The following is an 18495-nucleotide window of genomic DNA, read 5'->3' on the forward strand; positions in this document are numbered from 1 at the left end:
AACAGAGCCACAAAAACAGGTATGTTGATTTTATATTTTAGGTAGTACTAATGCTTTATACAGAGTTCATCTCAAATGTATCTTCTTTTGAATTTCAGGTGTCCACTAAGGAGGCAAAACTATGACTATGGAATATATTTACTAACTGTCCTTTACCATGAATCTTGGGTAAGTTTTTGGAGATAGTATGGATTAACAGGGCTACCATATCGTTGCTTTTAGGTTGCATTTTTTTTTTGTCTACATTTTGGACCTGGTTTTCCTAAGATTTCCCTCCCTCCTCCCATTCTGTGTCTATGGGAAACTGTGTATATGGGGGGAAAACTTAATAAATCAGAATGATTGTTAGAATGAATACGAATAGTTGCAGTTGATTATATAACTTTTACGAAAGAGCTTTTGCTGACATTTTGAAGCATCAGTTGTCCTGAGCATACTATGCAGTCAGTATGGAAGCTAGAAATATGCAGTCTAGTTATCCCTCCAAACAAGGTACATGTAACCATGTAACTTGTTTCCAAAGAAGTCAGGTTTCTCGGTTCATGTTTTATTCAGATAAATTTATTGATATGACAATTTTATGCGTGTTGCCAAAGTAATACATAGAATGATTAAAATAAAAAGGGGAAGAAAAGAAAATGTAAAACTAAGAAAAGTAAAGTTCTCCTTTGACAAGCAGGGCTGAATTAGCCATGACATGTGGATGATGTCATCTGACGGCGCAAACTGACCCTTCTCTAAAGCAGTTCCCAAGCATGTTTTTTGAACCCCTTGATTTGTTTTTCTCTGAATACAAACAGGATGGCAAGTCCTCACATATGGGTGACATCATCCAGTGGAGCCCAGCATGGAAAACTTATAGCCATTGACTATCCACCACAATAGAGTTTAATTTTGAATCCCTTTTGCATTGTGACACCATGTTGACTGGGTTCCAGCAATGCCTCCGATGCCAGAGGACTACGTCTATCATAGATCCCCTTGATAGATATTTCTCTGCTTGAGGGCATTGCATGATGTCCGAATTTGCTGGAAATGCACAGAAATGACCCCCAAAGGATGCCGATCCTGTTTCGATTTGATGGAATGTCTATTTAGGCCCCAGAAGACGATCCATTGGCATCAGAGGCATTGATGTCAAAGAACCACGGAGCCACACTGATGGATGTAGAGTCATCGGCATCGGTGGGGCCCTCTGGTCCCTCAGTTCCAGTGGCCAGCAGGGAATCTGGAGACAGGCCATCGCCCAGCTCTTCCCAGTTGAAGAAGGTCTCTGGTTCATCTAAAGTGCCAGTGAAAACCCATCAAGGGTTAGCCGAAGGAGCGTCATCATCATCCCATTCAATGCATGGTGCTGAGCACGGGGACAGTACGGTGCGTGAAAGAACCCCCCCAAAGTGAACCCGTAGGGAGGAGAGATCATCTTCAAAGACTCCCGGGAGTTCACCATGGTCTCCACCAGTCCTGTGTCAACTACCGATCCTTCTCTTGGTTGCGAAGAGGACATGGCTGCCGCTCCTGCCTCCCATTCAGTATTGGCATCAGCGACTTTTAGAACATAAGATATGCCATGCTTGGGTCCATTAAGCCCAGTATCCTGTTTCCAACAGTGGCCAATCCAAGTCACAAGTACCTGGCAAATACCCAAACATTAAATAAATCTCAAGCTACTATTGCTTATTAATTAATAGCAGTTTATGGATTTTTCCTCTAGGAATTTATCCAAACCTCTTTTAAACCCATTTACACTAACTGCTGTAACCACATACTCTGGCAATGAATTCCAGGGCTTAACTATGCGCTGAGTGAAAAATAATTTTCTTTGATTTGTTTTAAATGAGCTACTTACTAACTTCATGGAGTGTCCCCTAGTCCTTCTATTATCTGAGAGAGTAAATAACTGATTTACATTAAGTTCAAGTACTTTCATGATTTTGTAGACTTATCATATTCCCTCTCAGTCTTCTCTTCTCCAAATTGAACAGCCCTAACTTCTTTAGCCTTTCCTCATAGGGCAGCTGTTCCATGCCCCTTATCATTTTGGTCACCCTTCTCTGCACTTTCTCCAGTGCAGCTATATCCTTTTTGAGATGTGGTGACCAGAACTGCACACAGTATTCAAGGTGCGGTCTCACCATGGAGCGATACAGAGGCGTTATGACATCCTCAGCTTTATTTTCCATTCCCTTCTTAATAATTCCTAACATTCTGTTTGCTTTTTTGATCGCCACAGCACACTAGGCTGACGATTTCAATGTATTATCCACTATGACGCCTAGATCTCTTTCCTGGGTGGTAACTCCTAAGATAGAACCTAACATTTTGTAACTACAGCAGGGGTTATTTTTCCCTATATGCATCTCTTTGCACTTCTCTACATTAAATTTCATCTGCCATTTGGAAGCCCAGTCTTCCAGTCTCGCAAGATCCTCCTGCAACTCATCACAATCTGCTTGAGATTTAACTACTCTGCATAATTTTGTGTCATTCGCAAATTTGATCACATCACTCACTGTACCCCTTTCCAGATTGTTTATAAATATATTAAAAAGCACCGGTCCAAGTACAGATCCCTGGGGCACTCCACTGTTTACCTTTTTCCACTGTGAAAACTGACCATGCTGGCTGTGTGTTGTGGAGCGCTAGGAGAGCGATCCCACTCCTGGGTGATGTGTGTCCTTGGGCCACTGCTCGACCCCAGAGGACTCTGAAGAAGTGCCGTGGGAGGCGTGCCATGCCCGAGCATGGGCTGGACGGGAGCAGGGCTGGAGTGACATGGAAGACAGGCCCTCCTCCGGACCTGCACGCTTCGGAAGACCCAACAACGCAATGTTGGTCTTGTGAACAGTCCTCCGACCGTTCCCAGCCCTTTCGGACCTGCCGCAGGGTACGGCACGAAGCGGCAGGCTGGATGGAGGCCAGGACAGCGATGACTGGAACATGGATTCAGACGAGACTCAGGAACGACGTAGACTCAGGCATAGACGTGGACTCAGGACGAGGTGCAGGATCCATAGACGTGGACTCAGGCAAAGACGTGGACTCAGGAATGAGGTGTAGGATGCATAGACGTAGACAGGCACAGACGTGGACTCAGGACGAGGTACTGGATGCACAGAGGTGGAGTCAGGAACAAGGGCTGAAGGAAGACATGGGCACCGTCCCTCAGGGTGCCCTACTCAGACCACCCGCGGGACTGAGTCGCGGACCACCCTGCCTCAAGCGTGCCCTACTCAGCCCTGGAAGGCTGGTCGCGGACCACGCAGAGAGCGGGAGAGCACAGGAAAGAGGAAGAAGGTTCGCTGCTCTCCTGGCAGCACAAGGCAAGGATACGCTGCTCTCCTGGCAGCACAAGGCAAGGATACGCTGCTCTCCTGGCAGCACAAGGCAGGTTAAAGCATCAGGATCAGGAACAAGGATATCTGGAACAGCAGGAACATCAGGACTGGAACACAGATACTGGAACAGGAGACACACCTCAGGGCTGGAACATGGACATCAGGAACAGCAGGAACATCAGGACTGGAACACAGATACTGGAACAGGAGACACACCTCAGGGCTGGAACATGGACATCAGGAACAGCAGGAACATCAGGACTGGATCAAGAGACAGACCTTGGGACTGGAACGGCAGGCAGACATCAGGACTGGACGAGGAGCTCCGACAGGTAACACGAAACACAGGACCTTGCAGAAGTGCTGGAACACGGACGACTTCCTGGAGCGAAGGATCTCAGGAGTGACCAACTCCTTGCGAAGGCAAAGACACACTGAAAGCTGAGCCCTTTAGTAGGGCTGAGGTGGACAACGCCCAGGGAGGGGTCAGCAGGGGCCACACCTGGCTGGCCCTTTAAGAGGAGCAGAGAGGCGCGCGCTTGCGCCCTAGAAGGCTGGAGAGAAGAGCTGGCAGCTGGTGGCGTCCTCAGCCACGTGGAGGGCCCAAGGAAGCCGCGGAGCAACCCTGGACTGGAGCTGGGTGAAGGCAGGTCAGTGGAGCAGCTCCCAGCCACATGGACAGAAGCAGAGAAGGTAAGGCTGGCTGCAGGCACCGGCAGAGAGAAGTGCTGGCTGCAGGGAACTGTGAGAGAACAGAAGCAGGAGAAGGGCTGACTGCAGGAACGGCTCCATGCCGTGAAGACAGCCCCAGGAGGAGAGGTAAGACTGCAGGCAGAGTAGAGAGCTGCAGGCACCGGCAGGGATGGCTCCCTGCCAGGCAAGGACCCGGGCTGAAGCAGGCACTGGGAGAGACGGTCTCGCTGCTGGCTAAAGGTCCCGGGATCACAGCAGCACGTCGGGGAAAGGCAGAAACAGGAGCCGACCGCATGGCAACAGCTGCGGGGAGTCCCAGCTGATTCAGGGAGAAAGCAAGCAACAGCGTCAGCAGCCTGGCTGGCTGTCTGTGAGAAGGTAAGAGCCTGCCCATGCTTCTTGTGGGCAGGAGCGTAACACTGTGTCCCAGCAAACTATGTCTATCTAAATGTTTTGTGATTTTATTATTTATAACAGTTTCCATAATTTTTCCAAGCACTGGTCTATAGTTTCCCAGATCACCTCTGGATCCCTTTTTAAATATCGGTGTTACATTGACCATCTTCCAATCTTCAGATACATCGGATGATTTTAATGATAGGTTACAAATTTCATTTTATAGTTATTTCAGAACCCTGGGGTGTATACTGTACAGTCCAGGTGATTTACTACTCTTTAGTTTGTCAATCAGGCCCACCACATCTTCCAGGTTCACCGTGATTTGGTTCAGTTGATCTGAATCATCACCGATGAAAATCTTCTCTGGAATGGGTATCTCTCCAATATCCTCTTCAGTAAACACTGAAGCAAAGAAATCGTTTAATCTTTCCGGGATGGCCTTATCTTCTCTAAGTGCCCTTTTAACCCCTTGATCATCCTGCGGTCTAACTGACTCCCTTGCAGGCTTTCAGCTTCTGATATATTTAAAAACGTTGTTATTGTAAGTTTTTGCTTCTATGGCTAACTTCTTTTCAAATTTTCTCTTAGCCTGTCTTATCAATGTCTTACTTTAACTTGCCAATGCTTTTCCTTTATCCTATTTTCTTCTGATGGATCCTTCTTTCAGTTTTTGAATGAAGAACATTTGGCTAAAATAGTCTTTCACCTCACCTTTTAACCATGCTGGTACTCATTTTGCCTTCCTTTCCCCTTTCTTAATGCATGGAATTCATCTGGTCTGTGCTTCTAGGATGGTATTTTTTTAACAATGTCCATGCCTGTTGCACACTGTTTTTTACCTTTGTAACTGCACCTTTTAGTTTTTTTCTAACTATTTTTCTTATTTTGTCCAAGTTTCCCTTTTCAAAGTTTTGTTCTAGAGCCGTGAACTTACCGTATTTTTCGCTCCATAACACGTACTTTTTTTCCCCCAAAACTGGGGGGGAAATGTATGTGCATCTTATGGAGCGAATATAAAAAAAACTAAAAATCTAACAAACCCCCCCCCCAACCCTCCTGACTCCCCCAAGACCTGCCAACTTAATTTACTACAACCCCCACCCTCCTGACCCCTCCAAGACCTGCCAAAAGGCCCTGGTGGTCCGGCGGGGCTCCAGGAGCGATCTCCTGGGCTTGGGCCGTCGGCTGCCAGTAATCAAAATGGCACCGAAGGCCCTTTGCCCTTACTATGCCACAGGGCCTACCGCTGTCATTGGTCGACCCCAGTGACTTAGTAAGGGCAAAGGGCCGTCGGCGCCATTTTGATTACTGGCATCCGATGGCCCAAGTCCAGGAGATCGCTCCCGGACCGCTCCTGGACCCCCGCTGGACCACCAGGGATTTTTAGCAGGTCTTGGGGGGGTCAGGAGGGTGGGGGGGGGGTGTATTTAATTAATTTGGCAGGTCTTGGGGGGGTCAGGAGGGTGGGGCATTGTTAATTAATTTAAAGGGTTGGGAAGGGGGGGTTTGGGGGGGTTCCCACAGAAATAGAAAGACAAAAGTTTTCTGATCTGGGGAATGGACCGAAATGGCCCTCCCCAGACCCGAAAACAAAATGGGGAGAAAAAAAATGTTATGCACTCCCCTAATTTGCAACTAAACAATTTAAAATTGTATCTCTTCTTAATTGCAGTAGTATCTGATGTAATATTGTGCATTTCCTATAAACCTCACCTTCCAGATTACTGGACTCCCCAAGTAGACTAACATCAGCTTCAGAATCCCTTCTTTGTTACAAGCAGTTGCAAACATCTGTTTTTACAAGTTGTGGTTGCTATGGCACTTACAATTTCTATTGTAGGCTACCAATTTCTAAACCTTAGTACTTAGTAATATTAATTGAAGTAACTCTATTTAGACATGCCATCATATTTACAGCAAGTTCTATAATTTGTCCAAAACTCATCTGCCTGGGAAGTATCAGAGCAGATATACTCATATGTCCCCAGTACTGAAAGTCCTGCATTAACTTCTAGTAGATTGTAGGCTCTGACCTTGGTCTTTAAAGTTCTCCATGGGCAGGCCTTTAGTTATCTAAAGAGCCCTTATATGCCTCTTTCTATTGCTTGCCCTCTCAGATTACCAGGGAAATTCCTATTATCAGTGAACTCATTTAAGAAATGTCATCTAGTTGAGCTCTCTCAATAGTGGGTGCAATACTGTGGAATACATTATCCCCTAGAACTATTAAGAAAAGTAATTATCTTATTTTTAGGAAACACATTAAAAGCCCTCTTTTTACTTATGCTTTTCATTGACTACATTTGATCTTTGCAGTTTTATTTGAATCACAGAATATTATATTTTATGATTGATTCTTTTTGCACTGATTGCTTTTATTATTTGTCACTTATGTCTGATTTCGGTTTATGTTGTTAATGTGGTGTAACTTATCTCGTATTATTAATGATTTTGTAATATGCTTGGAAAGGTTTTACACAGTGGAATATAAGTGTAAAATAAATAAAAAACTAAAAGCGGTTGCCAAGGTTAAAAATCTACATGAGAAATGGACATTGTTTAAAAATACCATCTTGGAAGCCTATATAAAACATACTTCATGCATTAAAAATTATTGAAGGAAGAACAGTTTAATGGTGATGTGATGAGAAAAATAGAAAGCAGACCCGAATGAGGAAAATAGGCAAGAGCATAAGCACAGGCAAGTTAGATGTGAAATACTAGTAAGACCAGAGAAAATGAGAAGCTTGCCAAAGAGACAAAAAATAAATGTTTTAAAGTACATTCAAAGCAAAATGTCTATGAGGGAGTCAGTTGGGCCGCTAGATGAACAAGGGGTAAAAGAGGTGCTCAGGGATGACAAGGAAATAGCAGAAAAACAGGGGTAAATTTTTAAAAAGTACGTGTGTGTGTGTGCTACCCGGTGCACATGCATGGATGCGCGATTTTATAACATGCGCGCGTTGGTGCACGCATGTTATAAAATCTGGGGTTGGCACACGCAAGGGGGTGCACATTAGTGCAACTTGCATGCGCCGACACCTGCGGGCTTCCCCAGTTCCCTCCCAGTCCACTCTAATTTATGAGCGGCCTGGGAGGGAACTTCCCTTCCCCATAGCCTGACCTTCCTACTCCTTCCCCTAACCTTCCCACCCCCCTAGCCCTATCCTAACCCCCCCAAACCCTTGTCCTACCTTTTGCGCCTGCCTCAGGGCAGGCGCAAGTAGCTCGCACCAGCACCCAGCTGGCACGCGATCCCTCTAGCCGCACCCCTTTTCTTCGGCCCCAGGACTTATGACTGGGCCTTTGAAAATTGGCCCAGCATGCATAATCTGAGCCATAATGAGTCATTTTAAATCTGAGCCTTAATGAGTCATTTGTCTTTGTATTGATTGTGGAAGATGTTGGAATCCTATCTGCATTGGAAATATTCTTTTATGGTGATGATTCTGAGCAACTAAAACAAATCTGTGATAGAAAATGTAATAGATCAAATTAATAGAAAGCTAGAAAGTTACAAATCACCAGGACCAGATGGTAACCACCCCAGAGTGCTAAAAGAACTAAAACATGAAATTGCAAACCTCTTCCTAATAATCTGTAACTTATTTAAAACCTCCATAGTTCCTGAAGACCGGAAGGTGACAAATGTAAGACTGATTTTCAAAAAGGGCTCTTGGAAACTTTAGACTGGTGAGTTTGATATTGGTGCCAGACAAAATGGTAGATGCCATTCTTAAAAACAAAATTACTGATCATATCAATAGATATAGTTTAATGGGGAGGAATTAACTTGGTTTTAGCAAAGGGTAGTCTTCGTTTAGAAATCTATTAGGTTTTTTTTAAGGTGTAAATAAACATGTAAATAAAGATTAACCCATTGATGTAGTGTTTTTGGATTTTCAGAAGGCATTTGACAAATTCTCCCATGAGAAATATCTCAAGAAAGTAAAAAGTTATGGCATAGGAGTAACTGATTAAGACAGTTTTCCAAATGGAGAAAGGTCATTAGTGGAGTACCATAAGGATTGGTACTGGCACCTGTGCTGTTTAACATGTTCATAAATGGTCAGTTTTGCAGATGACACAAAATTATTCAAAGTTATTAAAACAGCAGCAGTCAGTGAGGAACTTCAGAAGGACTTTGTGAGACTAGGAGCTAAGCAGCTGATGAAATTTAATGTGGAAATTGATGCACATAAGAAAAAAGAATCACAACTACAGGTACACAATGCTGGATTCCATATTAGGAGTCACCACTTGGGAATAAGACTGTGGAGTCCTTGTGGACAGTACATTGAAATCCTTAGCTCACTGCGTGACAGTGGTCAGAAAAGCAAATAGAATGGTAGGAATGATTCAAAAAGGAAAGGAGACTAAAATGATGATTATCATATTGCCTCTGTATCGATCCATGGTGTAACTTTATCTTAAATAGTGTGCATAGTTCTGGTTGCCTCATCTCAAAAAAAAGATATAGTGGAACTAGAAAAGGTGCAGAGCAGAGCAATAAAGATGATAAAGAAGATGGAACAGCTTCCCTATGAAAAGAAGCTATACAAGTTAGGACTGTTTGGCTTGGAAAATAGACAGCTGAGAGAGAATATGATAAAAGTTTATAAAATCATGAATGGGGTAGAATGGATAAATAAAGGATTGTTGTAAATAACTGAAAAGGAAAGGGAAAAAAAGACTAATGTCCAATAAACTACAAGGTATTGCAGAAAGAAGACGACAGGCGACAACGTATGAGCCTGTCTTTTGAAAATGATTGAGCGTGCTGAAAACACAAATTACAGTGTCCCCAGCAAAAGAGAAACAACATAACATAGTGGGTTATGAATATGACTGAGCAGCCTGTATTTAAATTACCAGAGAGGAACAGGTAATGTGAACATGGGAAAGACTCATGGGGCCAAAACAAAAGCCAGGGAAACACTCAAAGTATCACAATTCATTCTTCTCACCAATGCCAGCTCATCCTTACCAGTCTCCTCCCTCCTGTTCCATTCCCCCACCCCACCAACAAACCTATTCACATCAGTCTCTTCCCTCTCCTGCCACCACCATACTTTCTCAACCTTCCTTTTCTCTCATTCTCCTAATCTATCTTCTCTCTCCCCTCCTTACCTCGCTACTCTCTTAATTCTCTCCCTCTTGCATGGGAATACTGCGAATGTTATATTTGGGGAGGGGGTTTAATTCTCCTCTTTCAGCTGTACTCTCTACATCCCTTAGAATGCTCTGCTCCCCATTTCCTACTGACCCTGTCCACTGTTCCCCTCCCAGTTCTTCTTCCCATCTCTGCACTCCCAAGCAGGTTTCTCCTCACCCCCTGCTTAGCCAGTTGCCCTCCTTTGCAGGCTTGGTTCATCAACCTCCTTCACGGATTCCCACCCCCCTTCAGCATGTTAGGCTTCCCTTCATTGGCAGGCTCCACTCATCTTTCAATTTGTGATTCCCCTCCTGTACAAGTTTGGATCACTTTCCGGCACTTACAGATTCCAGTCCAAAGCCAGTCCCATGTATAAGACAATCCACTACTTGCATGTCCTGAGCCCTAGCAGCTCAGCAGTTAATATCTCCCCAGCTCCAATGCCACGGCTACATGTGGTGCCTCCTGCCCTCAATTTGGAAACCCCAGAGAAAACTGCTGTCTCCTATGAGATATAACAGGGGAATGTTTTATTTACTTTTGTAGCAAAGGGAGCAATGCTTATCTCAGTTCAAGCCCTGACCACAGCCCCTCTCAATACTGGAACTACCAATTTATTTTTCTTTGTAAGAGATTTTGAGAGTATGATATCACAGGCCACAACAGCCTCCTCCCCCTTCCCATTCCTTCCAGTAAACTACCTTATTTACCCTGGTGACTGCAGGGCTGGAATCAAGGGCAGATATACTCTGCCCCCACATTTGACCCTGCCCAGCTAGCACACAAATCGTCACCAACCTTAAAAAAAAAAAAAACAATTTTCCAACCTTTGTGTCTGTAGTTTGAATCTGTCTTCTGTTTCTGTTGGCTTTTGGGTTTTTTTCTCAGTTTGCTCTCTGCCTTCAACCTTCCTTTTTCTTTTAAAGCTTATTTTCTAGTCTTCCTGTTATTTCTTTTCATTTTTGTTTTAACTCCATGTGTATAACTCTTTCTATCCACCAGCTGTCTCTCCACAGCTCATTCTCTTCCCTCACCTCCTCCCGATCTGACACTCTCTTCCCACTTCCACCTTTCCTCCCTTCTCACCTCTTCTTGCTTCTTCCCTCCATTATGATCCCCTTTCTTCTCACAATCCTTCTCTTGGTTTACCTCCTCTATCAGTCCCCCACCTCAATTCACATAGTTTTTCCTAGCCCTCTTCGCCTCTCTCTTACTTTTAAAGTTCCCTTCACCTAACCACTCACCCCCTGTTCTTCTTCTTTTATTTTTATTTATTTAACAGTTTTATATACCGAAATTCTTGTAAGAGGTTACAAATCAATTCGGTTTACATTGTAACATTAACAGTGCCTCGTAGAGAGCAATTACATTGAAACAAGGGTGTGCAAACTAGGATCATGAATTGATGAAAAAACAGGGGTATAACTCAAAACTATATACAAAGTCTAATAGGGTTATGATTGGTATGAGACAGTATTGGCAAATGATCTAGGGATTGGGACTTTAGAAGGACAAATAGTGTTCATCTATATCGAGCGAAGGTTGGACAGAGTCAATGGACTACTAGTGAGTGAACTGAATTGGGTCCACAGATATCTGATTTAAGAAAAGGCCTGCTTGAACAGCCAGGTTTTGAGTCTTTTCTTAAATGTGACCGGGCAATGTTCCAGTTGGAGGACTGGCGGAAGAGAGTTCCACTGTGTTGGTCCAGACGAAGAGATTGCTCTCTTTCTTAATGTGGTTTTTAATGGGGGGACCTGGAGGGTGTCTTTATATGCTGCTCTTACCGGTCTGGATGGTAAGCTTGGTTGGAGAGGGATGTTGAGCTCTAGTGGAGTGATGTTGTAGAGAGCTTTGTGGGTTATGGTAAGTGCTTTGTATAAGATTCTGAATTTGATAGGGAGCCAGTGGAGGTTCATCAGGATGGGAGAGATGTGGTCCCTTTTTTTGGACCTGGTAAGAATTCTGGCTGCTGCATTTTGCAGCATCTGTAATGGTTTGAATGTATTGGCAGGTAGCCCGATCAGAAGAGAGTTACAGTAATCTATTTTTGAGAAGATGATTGCCTGGAGCACTGTGCGGAAGTCATTGAAGTGGAGGAGAGGTCTCAGGCTTTTTAATACTTGAAGTTTGAAGAAGCAGTCCTTAGTCGTGTTGCTGATGAAACTCTTGAAGTTCAGTTGTTTATCCATGATGACTCCTAGGTTTCTGACTTGGGGTGCGAAGGTAGGAAGGGTTGCTGGATGATAGTTGGGTAGTGTGAGATTTCCATCGTGAGAGATAAGTAGGAGTTCCATCTTGTTGGTGTTCAGAATCAAGTTGAGGCTTGATAGAAGGGAGTTTATTGACTTAAGGCAGGTATTCCAGAAGTCAAGGGTTTTGTTTAAAGATTCAGTGATAGGTAGGAGAATTTGTACATCGTCTGCGTATAGATAATAGATTAGATTTAGTTTGGAGAGTGGGAGCAGATAGATGTTGAAGAGGGTTGGGGATAAGGAGGAGCCTTGTGGTACACCCAATGTAGAGTAGACGGGGTGGGACTCTTTGTTGTTAATTTTGACCTTGTAGGTCCTGCTTTGAAGGAACGACCTGAACCAGCTAAGGGCGGTGCCTTTGATGCCGATTTCCGAAAACCGATCTAAGAGATAGGCGTGGTTCACCGTATCAAAAGCTGCAGAAAGGTCAAGGAGAATGAGAAGACAAGGTTGTCTTTTGTCCAGACTCATGAGTATGGTGTCTGTTAGAGTGATTAAGAGGGATTCAGTGTTGCGGGATTTCCTGAATCTGAACTGGTAAGGGGAGAGGATTTTGTTATTGTTCAAGAATTCTGTGAGTTGCTGATTTACTATTCTTTCCAATATTTTGGCAATGAATGGGAGGTTTGCAATAGGGCGGAAATTAGCTGGGTCATCCGGTGATAGATTAGGCTTTTTCAACAGCGGTTTTAGGATAGCCAGTTTAAGGGGGTCAGGGACATGGCCCTGTGATAAGGAGCAATTTATGATCTCTGCAATATGTTTGGAAATAGTACTAGATATGGAGATGAGTAGATTGGTTGGGATTGTGTCCAAAGGGTGAGATGCTGGTTTGATCTTTTTGAGAATGATTTCTATCTCCAATGATGAGGTAGGCTCGAAGGTTTCGAGTTTTATATTCTTATCACAGTTCTTGTTCTCTCTCATAGCTTGTATCCCCCTTTCCCTTCTCACAGCCCATGTCCCCTCTCTGTCAGCCTTTTCTGCAATTCTCCCTGTCCCCCTCACAGCCTGTGTCTACGCCTCTCCCTCAACTCTTATCTCAGTCCCTCTTATCCTCACAGCTCCTCCTCTCCCAGTCAGAATTCCTTCTTTCAGTTCCTCTCCCAGCCAGTCTCCCCTTTACAACCAACTCCCAGCAGTTCTCTCAGCCCCACTCTCACCCTGCTTATAACTCTTTTGTCCCTCTTTTCCTTTCTAGTCCTATCAGCAGCCTTCCCTGTCTCTACTGAATCTCAGACAGCCTGTCTGTCCTAGACTGCTGCTGCTGCTGTCTGGTCCTCCATTGGTCAGACATTCCACAGTCAGCCAACAGGCTGAAGGGGAAGGTGGGAATAGTAGCTAGAAGACAGAAGTGCCTGCTCTCCCCAAAGCTCATTGGTCAGACATTCCACAGTCAATGGACTGCAGGGGGCAGGAGCAGTACAGAAACACGTCCTTCCTGCCTTCCCTGGCAACCCTGCAGCATGGAGCTCTCGGCTCCCAATGTGGAGGAGACATCAATATTAGGGGTGCTTAAGCACCCACAGCGCTGGCACCTATGGGCAACAATACCAGGAAAAGCTATTAGAAAGCTGGGAAAATAATTTTAAAAATGCAAAGATTCAAATAAGAAACATAGCAAATATTGTAAAAAAAAAAGGGGGGGCATTTTTTTGATATTTTAATGATAGAAGGCCTTTGAGACTCAGGGGTAAAGGGGAGGAATATGTAGAGGCTGATGAGTAAAAAGCAAAATTGTTTAACAAATATTTCTATTTGGTGTTCTCTGTGGAAGGGCCAGAACAGGACCACATAAAATAAACACAAATAAGATTGGAAGTGAGGTGAACCTCAATCAATTTTCAGAAAAGTATGTTTGTGTGGAGCTAACTAAATTTAAAAGTAATTCCTATCTCCAATACAATGGGCAGGTTAGATAGGAAATATGGTCTTTTTCTACAGTCATGTTTGTATGTTTCTTTCAAATAATACTAAAACTACAACCAACAGATTTAAAACAAACCTTAGTATTTTTTCATTCAAACCACAATCAAGTTGTGGAATCTGTTGCCAGAGGATATGGCCAAGACAACTAGCATAGCAGGCTTTAAGAGGTTTGGACAAGTTCCTGGAGGAAAAGTCTATAAAGCATTGCTAGCCAGGCAGTCTTGAGAAAACCATTGCTATTCTCTGGAGGGTTTAACAAGAAATGGATTTATTTTTTTTAGATCTATCGGGTACTTGTTACCTGAACTGGCCACTACTAGAGACAGGATTCTGTGCTTAATGGTCTTTGTGTGATCCAGCATGACATTTTGTTTTTATGTTATGACTTGCCATTGATCTTGTTGCTTTTACAAAGATACGGCTACATTGATTGGAACCTAGAAGGGAATTGGTGAACATTAAATGTTTTCACACTGTAGTGTGGGTAGCACTCGGTTGGTATGTCAACAGTTTCCCATTGTGTGTGAAGAGTAGTAAACTGGCATACCTCCAATATACTTCTGTTTAGAATAATAGATTACAGCCAAGGCTATAAATTCCACTGAAGCGTTCTGGTGACTCCTTACAGCATGAACCTCAAGTGATTTTGATCAGACATTGGAGAATGAATAGCAGTTTTAATATCTAGTAAATTGGTTATGCATCCATTGGCATCAACAATTCTTAGGGAATTCAATTTGTTATCTTTTAAAAATGGCATAGCTTAAAAAAAAAACGCAAAAGCAATTGGCATCTCAGTTTAAGGAGAATATGATATATCGGCTTTTTGTGAAATTATTATAAAATTTACCTGTATTCTTTCAGGTGTTACTAGCAATGGGCCTCAGGGATAGATTCTTGAAACAGTTCTTTTCAACATTCTTGTGAGTGACATAGCAGGATTGTCAGGAAAAGTTTGTCTTTTTGCCGATCATACCAAAATCTGCAACTGGGTGGACAGCCAAGAAGGTGTGTCAAACAAGAGGATCTAGCGAAGCTTAAATAATGGTCTAGTGTCTGGCAGCTAAGATTTACTGCTAAAAAATGCAAAGTAATGCATTTAGGATGTAAAAACCAGAGAGTTAGTGTTGGAGGTGAAATTCTTCTAAGCACAAAGAGAGCGTGGGATCTGGGAGTGATTGTTTCTGATGATCTAAAGGTGGCCAAACAAGTGGATAAAGTAACGGCATAAGCCAGAAAGAAGATTGGCTGCATAGGGAGAGGAATGGTCAACAGAAAAAGGGAGGTGATATTGCTCTTGTGTAGGTCTCTGGTGAGACCTCACTTGGAATACTGAGTACAATTCTGGAGACCGCACCTTCAAAAGGATAAAAACAGGATGAAGTTGGTCCAGAGGGTGGCTACTAAAATGGTCATGTTCTTCTTTCTAAAGCATTTGGGAATTGACTTAAAGATCTAAACATGTGTACCCTAGAATAAATGCAAGATAGGGGGAATGTGATAGAGGTATTTAAATATGTCCAAGGTTTCATGCACAGGAGGCTAGCTTCTTTCAACAGAAAGGATGCTCTAGAATGAGGGGTCATGGAATGAGGTCGAAAGGGGGTAGACTCAAGAATAATCTTAGGAAATATTCTTTGAAGAGAAGGGGTTGGATACATGGAATGGCCTACCAATGGAGGTGATTGAGGCAAAAACAATATCTGAATTTAAGAAAGATGGGATATATCCAAGTTGTCTCTAAGGGAATGATAGGAATTATAAAGCTAAATTAGTTGGGCAGATGGGCAGACTAGACAGGCCATACAGTTTTTTTTCTGCCATCATTTTTCTATGAAATATTTTGAAATTGTAGACTATAGAGAAATCATATAAATGATGCCGTTATCTTTCATTTTAGGGTAGCTTATGATATGTGCAGTATGCATTGCTAGTATATCCCACTTGGTTTTTGGCATTAGAGAAGCTTCAAAATATCTTCTAAATATGCTGCCTTCTCTGTCAGTTGGCAGTGGATGTTGGAATTACTAGTATGCAGCTGAGTCATTTATAACTGCTGCCCCTTATCCCCTGTATTCTCTATTCCCCCCTCTTGTACTCTAGTCTAGACCCCATGACCAGCAAATTAAATGGGAATTTTAGGCTGTGTGGCATTCAGCTCAAATGCCAGACAGTATTACTGTTAATTGGATAGACCATAATGCGAATGAGGAAGGTAATTAGAATAATTAGTGGAAAATTCCATTCATATTCTCATACAGTGCTGGTCAGACATTGCCAGCTATAGAAACAACAGGCATGTCTGTCACTTTCCAGTAGTCTACATGGTTTCTCAAAATGGCATGAATACACCATTCATTTGCTGTCTGAATGTTTTGCAATTATTGTGACATCAGAAAACAAAGCGCTGTGTTGCTTCTTTGGTAAATGGTGATGATCCAGTATGCTCAAGGAGATTTCAAAACAATTTGAGACTCCCCTCTATCACAAAGAAGTGGATCATATATGGCATCTGTAAAGCTGTCCAAAATCATATTTTAAGTATTTTGAATTCTTTTCACTCAAAATTTATGTAGAGTTAGAAAAAAGGATAGGCTTAATTATTGCTCACCTTTTTTTCCATAAGAAAGTCACACGTATGCTTTTAAAAAAATAACTTGTTTTTAAATAAATCAGTTTAAACTGTTTTAAGAGAATTACTCATTGAAAATAATATAAAGAAAATGAGAGAAATTGTATATGAAGAGCCCTCTAAAGATACTTGATCTATAAAGCCCTGTGCCCTGAATGCTGAGTTTCCTGAGAACTAAACTATTTTTTGTAGAAAGTCAATCTTTGTCCTTATACCAGACTTTTTTTCTCTTTGTATTGTCTCAATCTGCATTGTGACAAATCTTTACCTCTGCCAAGAGATTAGTTTCATATTGGTTTGGGGCTAAAGGTTAGAAATACCTTGATGTGGCAAATAGTAGCCACCTCCCCTGCTGACCTCAGTAGAACTGCTGATTCCCCAACTGGCCCCAGTGAAATGCTGCTGCTTTTTAAATCGGCCCTAATTGAGCTATGACAACTTCTTACCACAGAGCAGACTTCCTTTCTCCAGCTGAGCAGGATGCTGCTGCTGCCTCCAATCCCAGGTGAGGAATATAAAACAGAGAAGCCAAAGTCCTGGAGTATTTATTAGAAAGGCAATATTCCAGTGAGTGCCCGACTCAAGGCCTGAGTTTCACCCAGTCAAGGGCTGCTTCAGGGGCTGTTCATGACAGGTTTTGTCAATTGACAGGAAGCAATATAGTTATCTCATACCTCATTCAGAAGTACAAAAACATTAGTATCCAGGTGTGTTCCAATTTTTTTTTATGAAGATACTTTTCGACTTGCGTAATGCAGGTGTACATTCAAGAATGTCAAGCGTCAAGCATATGCTGTATTTCTGCAGTCGAGACAATATCTTCTCAGTTTGTCCTGTTCTCCAGTTCCAAGCCATTAATCCAAAACACTGTGATCTGGAGCAATATCATTCTCGAATGTACCTGCGTTACGCACGTCGAAAAGTTAACTTCATAAACAAAATTGGAACACACCTGATACTAATGTTTTTGTACCTCTGAATGAGGTATGAGATAACTATATTGCTTCCTGTCAATTGACAAAATCCATCATGAACAGCCCCTGAAGCAGCCCTTGATTGGGCGAAACTCAGGCCTTGAGTCGGGCTCTCGCTGGAATATTGCCTTTCTAATAAATACTCTTGAGGACTTCGGCTTCTCTGTTTTATATTCCTCTCGGCTTTGCTAGACTGACTTTCTTCTTGTTTTTTGGGTCCAATGCCAGGTGAAACTCAGACTTCCTTCTTTACAGGGTCCACCTAGAGGCCGAGCTGGAGGGGCAGTCTGCATGTTAGTGGGGAATCTGGGTTTTGCTCGGTTCGGTAGGGGAGACTGACTGGAGGCAGGTTCAGCAAGCCAGCGTATTTGGAGAAGGAAAAGAACTGAAGCACATTAGCAGTAGCTTTGAAGAGCGGTTGGTGCTTTAGCCAAAATGAAGTGCTTTTCAAGCATAACAGTAGCAACTGAGTAACACTAAACACTACTACTACTTTTTTTTTTAATGCCAGGCTAACCAGGTTTGTGTCCTTAGCTTCATTACTTACTGATGGAAGGACAGGCCATATGATAGCACCAATGAGTGTTTGTTGTGTATTGAATACACACAAGCCTCTCGCCCTTTTATTACCTTTCAACTTCCATGTTAATATTTAACAAGCTCATCAATCAGTTGCAATTGTCTTTGATTCCATGAAAAATTAATGGTCCATTCTGACACATTTGATTTTTCCATGATCAGCATAATCCCTTTTTCAGAGATCTGGCAAAAGATAGTGTTCTGTGTTTTTTTGTTAACCAAAAGCAAGGAGGCTGGTAGCCTGTTTTTTGATCAGTGTGAATTTTAAGTACTGGGGAATTATCCCTCCCTATAGACAGTAACATAAGACTTTCTACAGAAGTAATCCAGAGATTTGGTCACCTTGCCAACAGAACGGTGCCACACTGTCTATTGTCTGTGCATGCTTAGTGGAGTAGAAAGAGAAACTGAAACAATATCTTTATGCATTCTTAAAAGATCATTTTGAACCATGCACTTATGATTTGTGTTCTTTGTACTGCCATTGGTTTAGAGGTTCCAGTTGCCTGCTGAAGTAGTTGTTTAGTTAAATGTGTGGTAT

General features: G+C 42.8%; 1 protein-coding gene across 1 annotated transcript in view; it reads left to right on the forward strand.

Moving 5' to 3' along the window:
- Nucleotides 1-18495, forward strand: part of MRPS35 (mitochondrial ribosomal protein S35) — a 157780-nt gene that overhangs the window by 93758 nt on the left and 45527 nt on the right. The window contains exon 7 of the mRNA XM_029599983.1: nt 99-168. Coding sequence (XP_029455843.1) covers nt 99-168 — 70 coding nt within the window. The remainder of the gene's footprint in view (nt 1-98; nt 169-18495) is intronic.

Source organism: Rhinatrema bivittatum, chromosome 4, assembly GCF_901001135.1.
Source record: "Rhinatrema bivittatum chromosome 4, aRhiBiv1.1, whole genome shotgun sequence".
NCBI lineage: Eukaryota > Metazoa > Chordata > Amphibia > Gymnophiona > Rhinatrematidae > Rhinatrema > Rhinatrema bivittatum.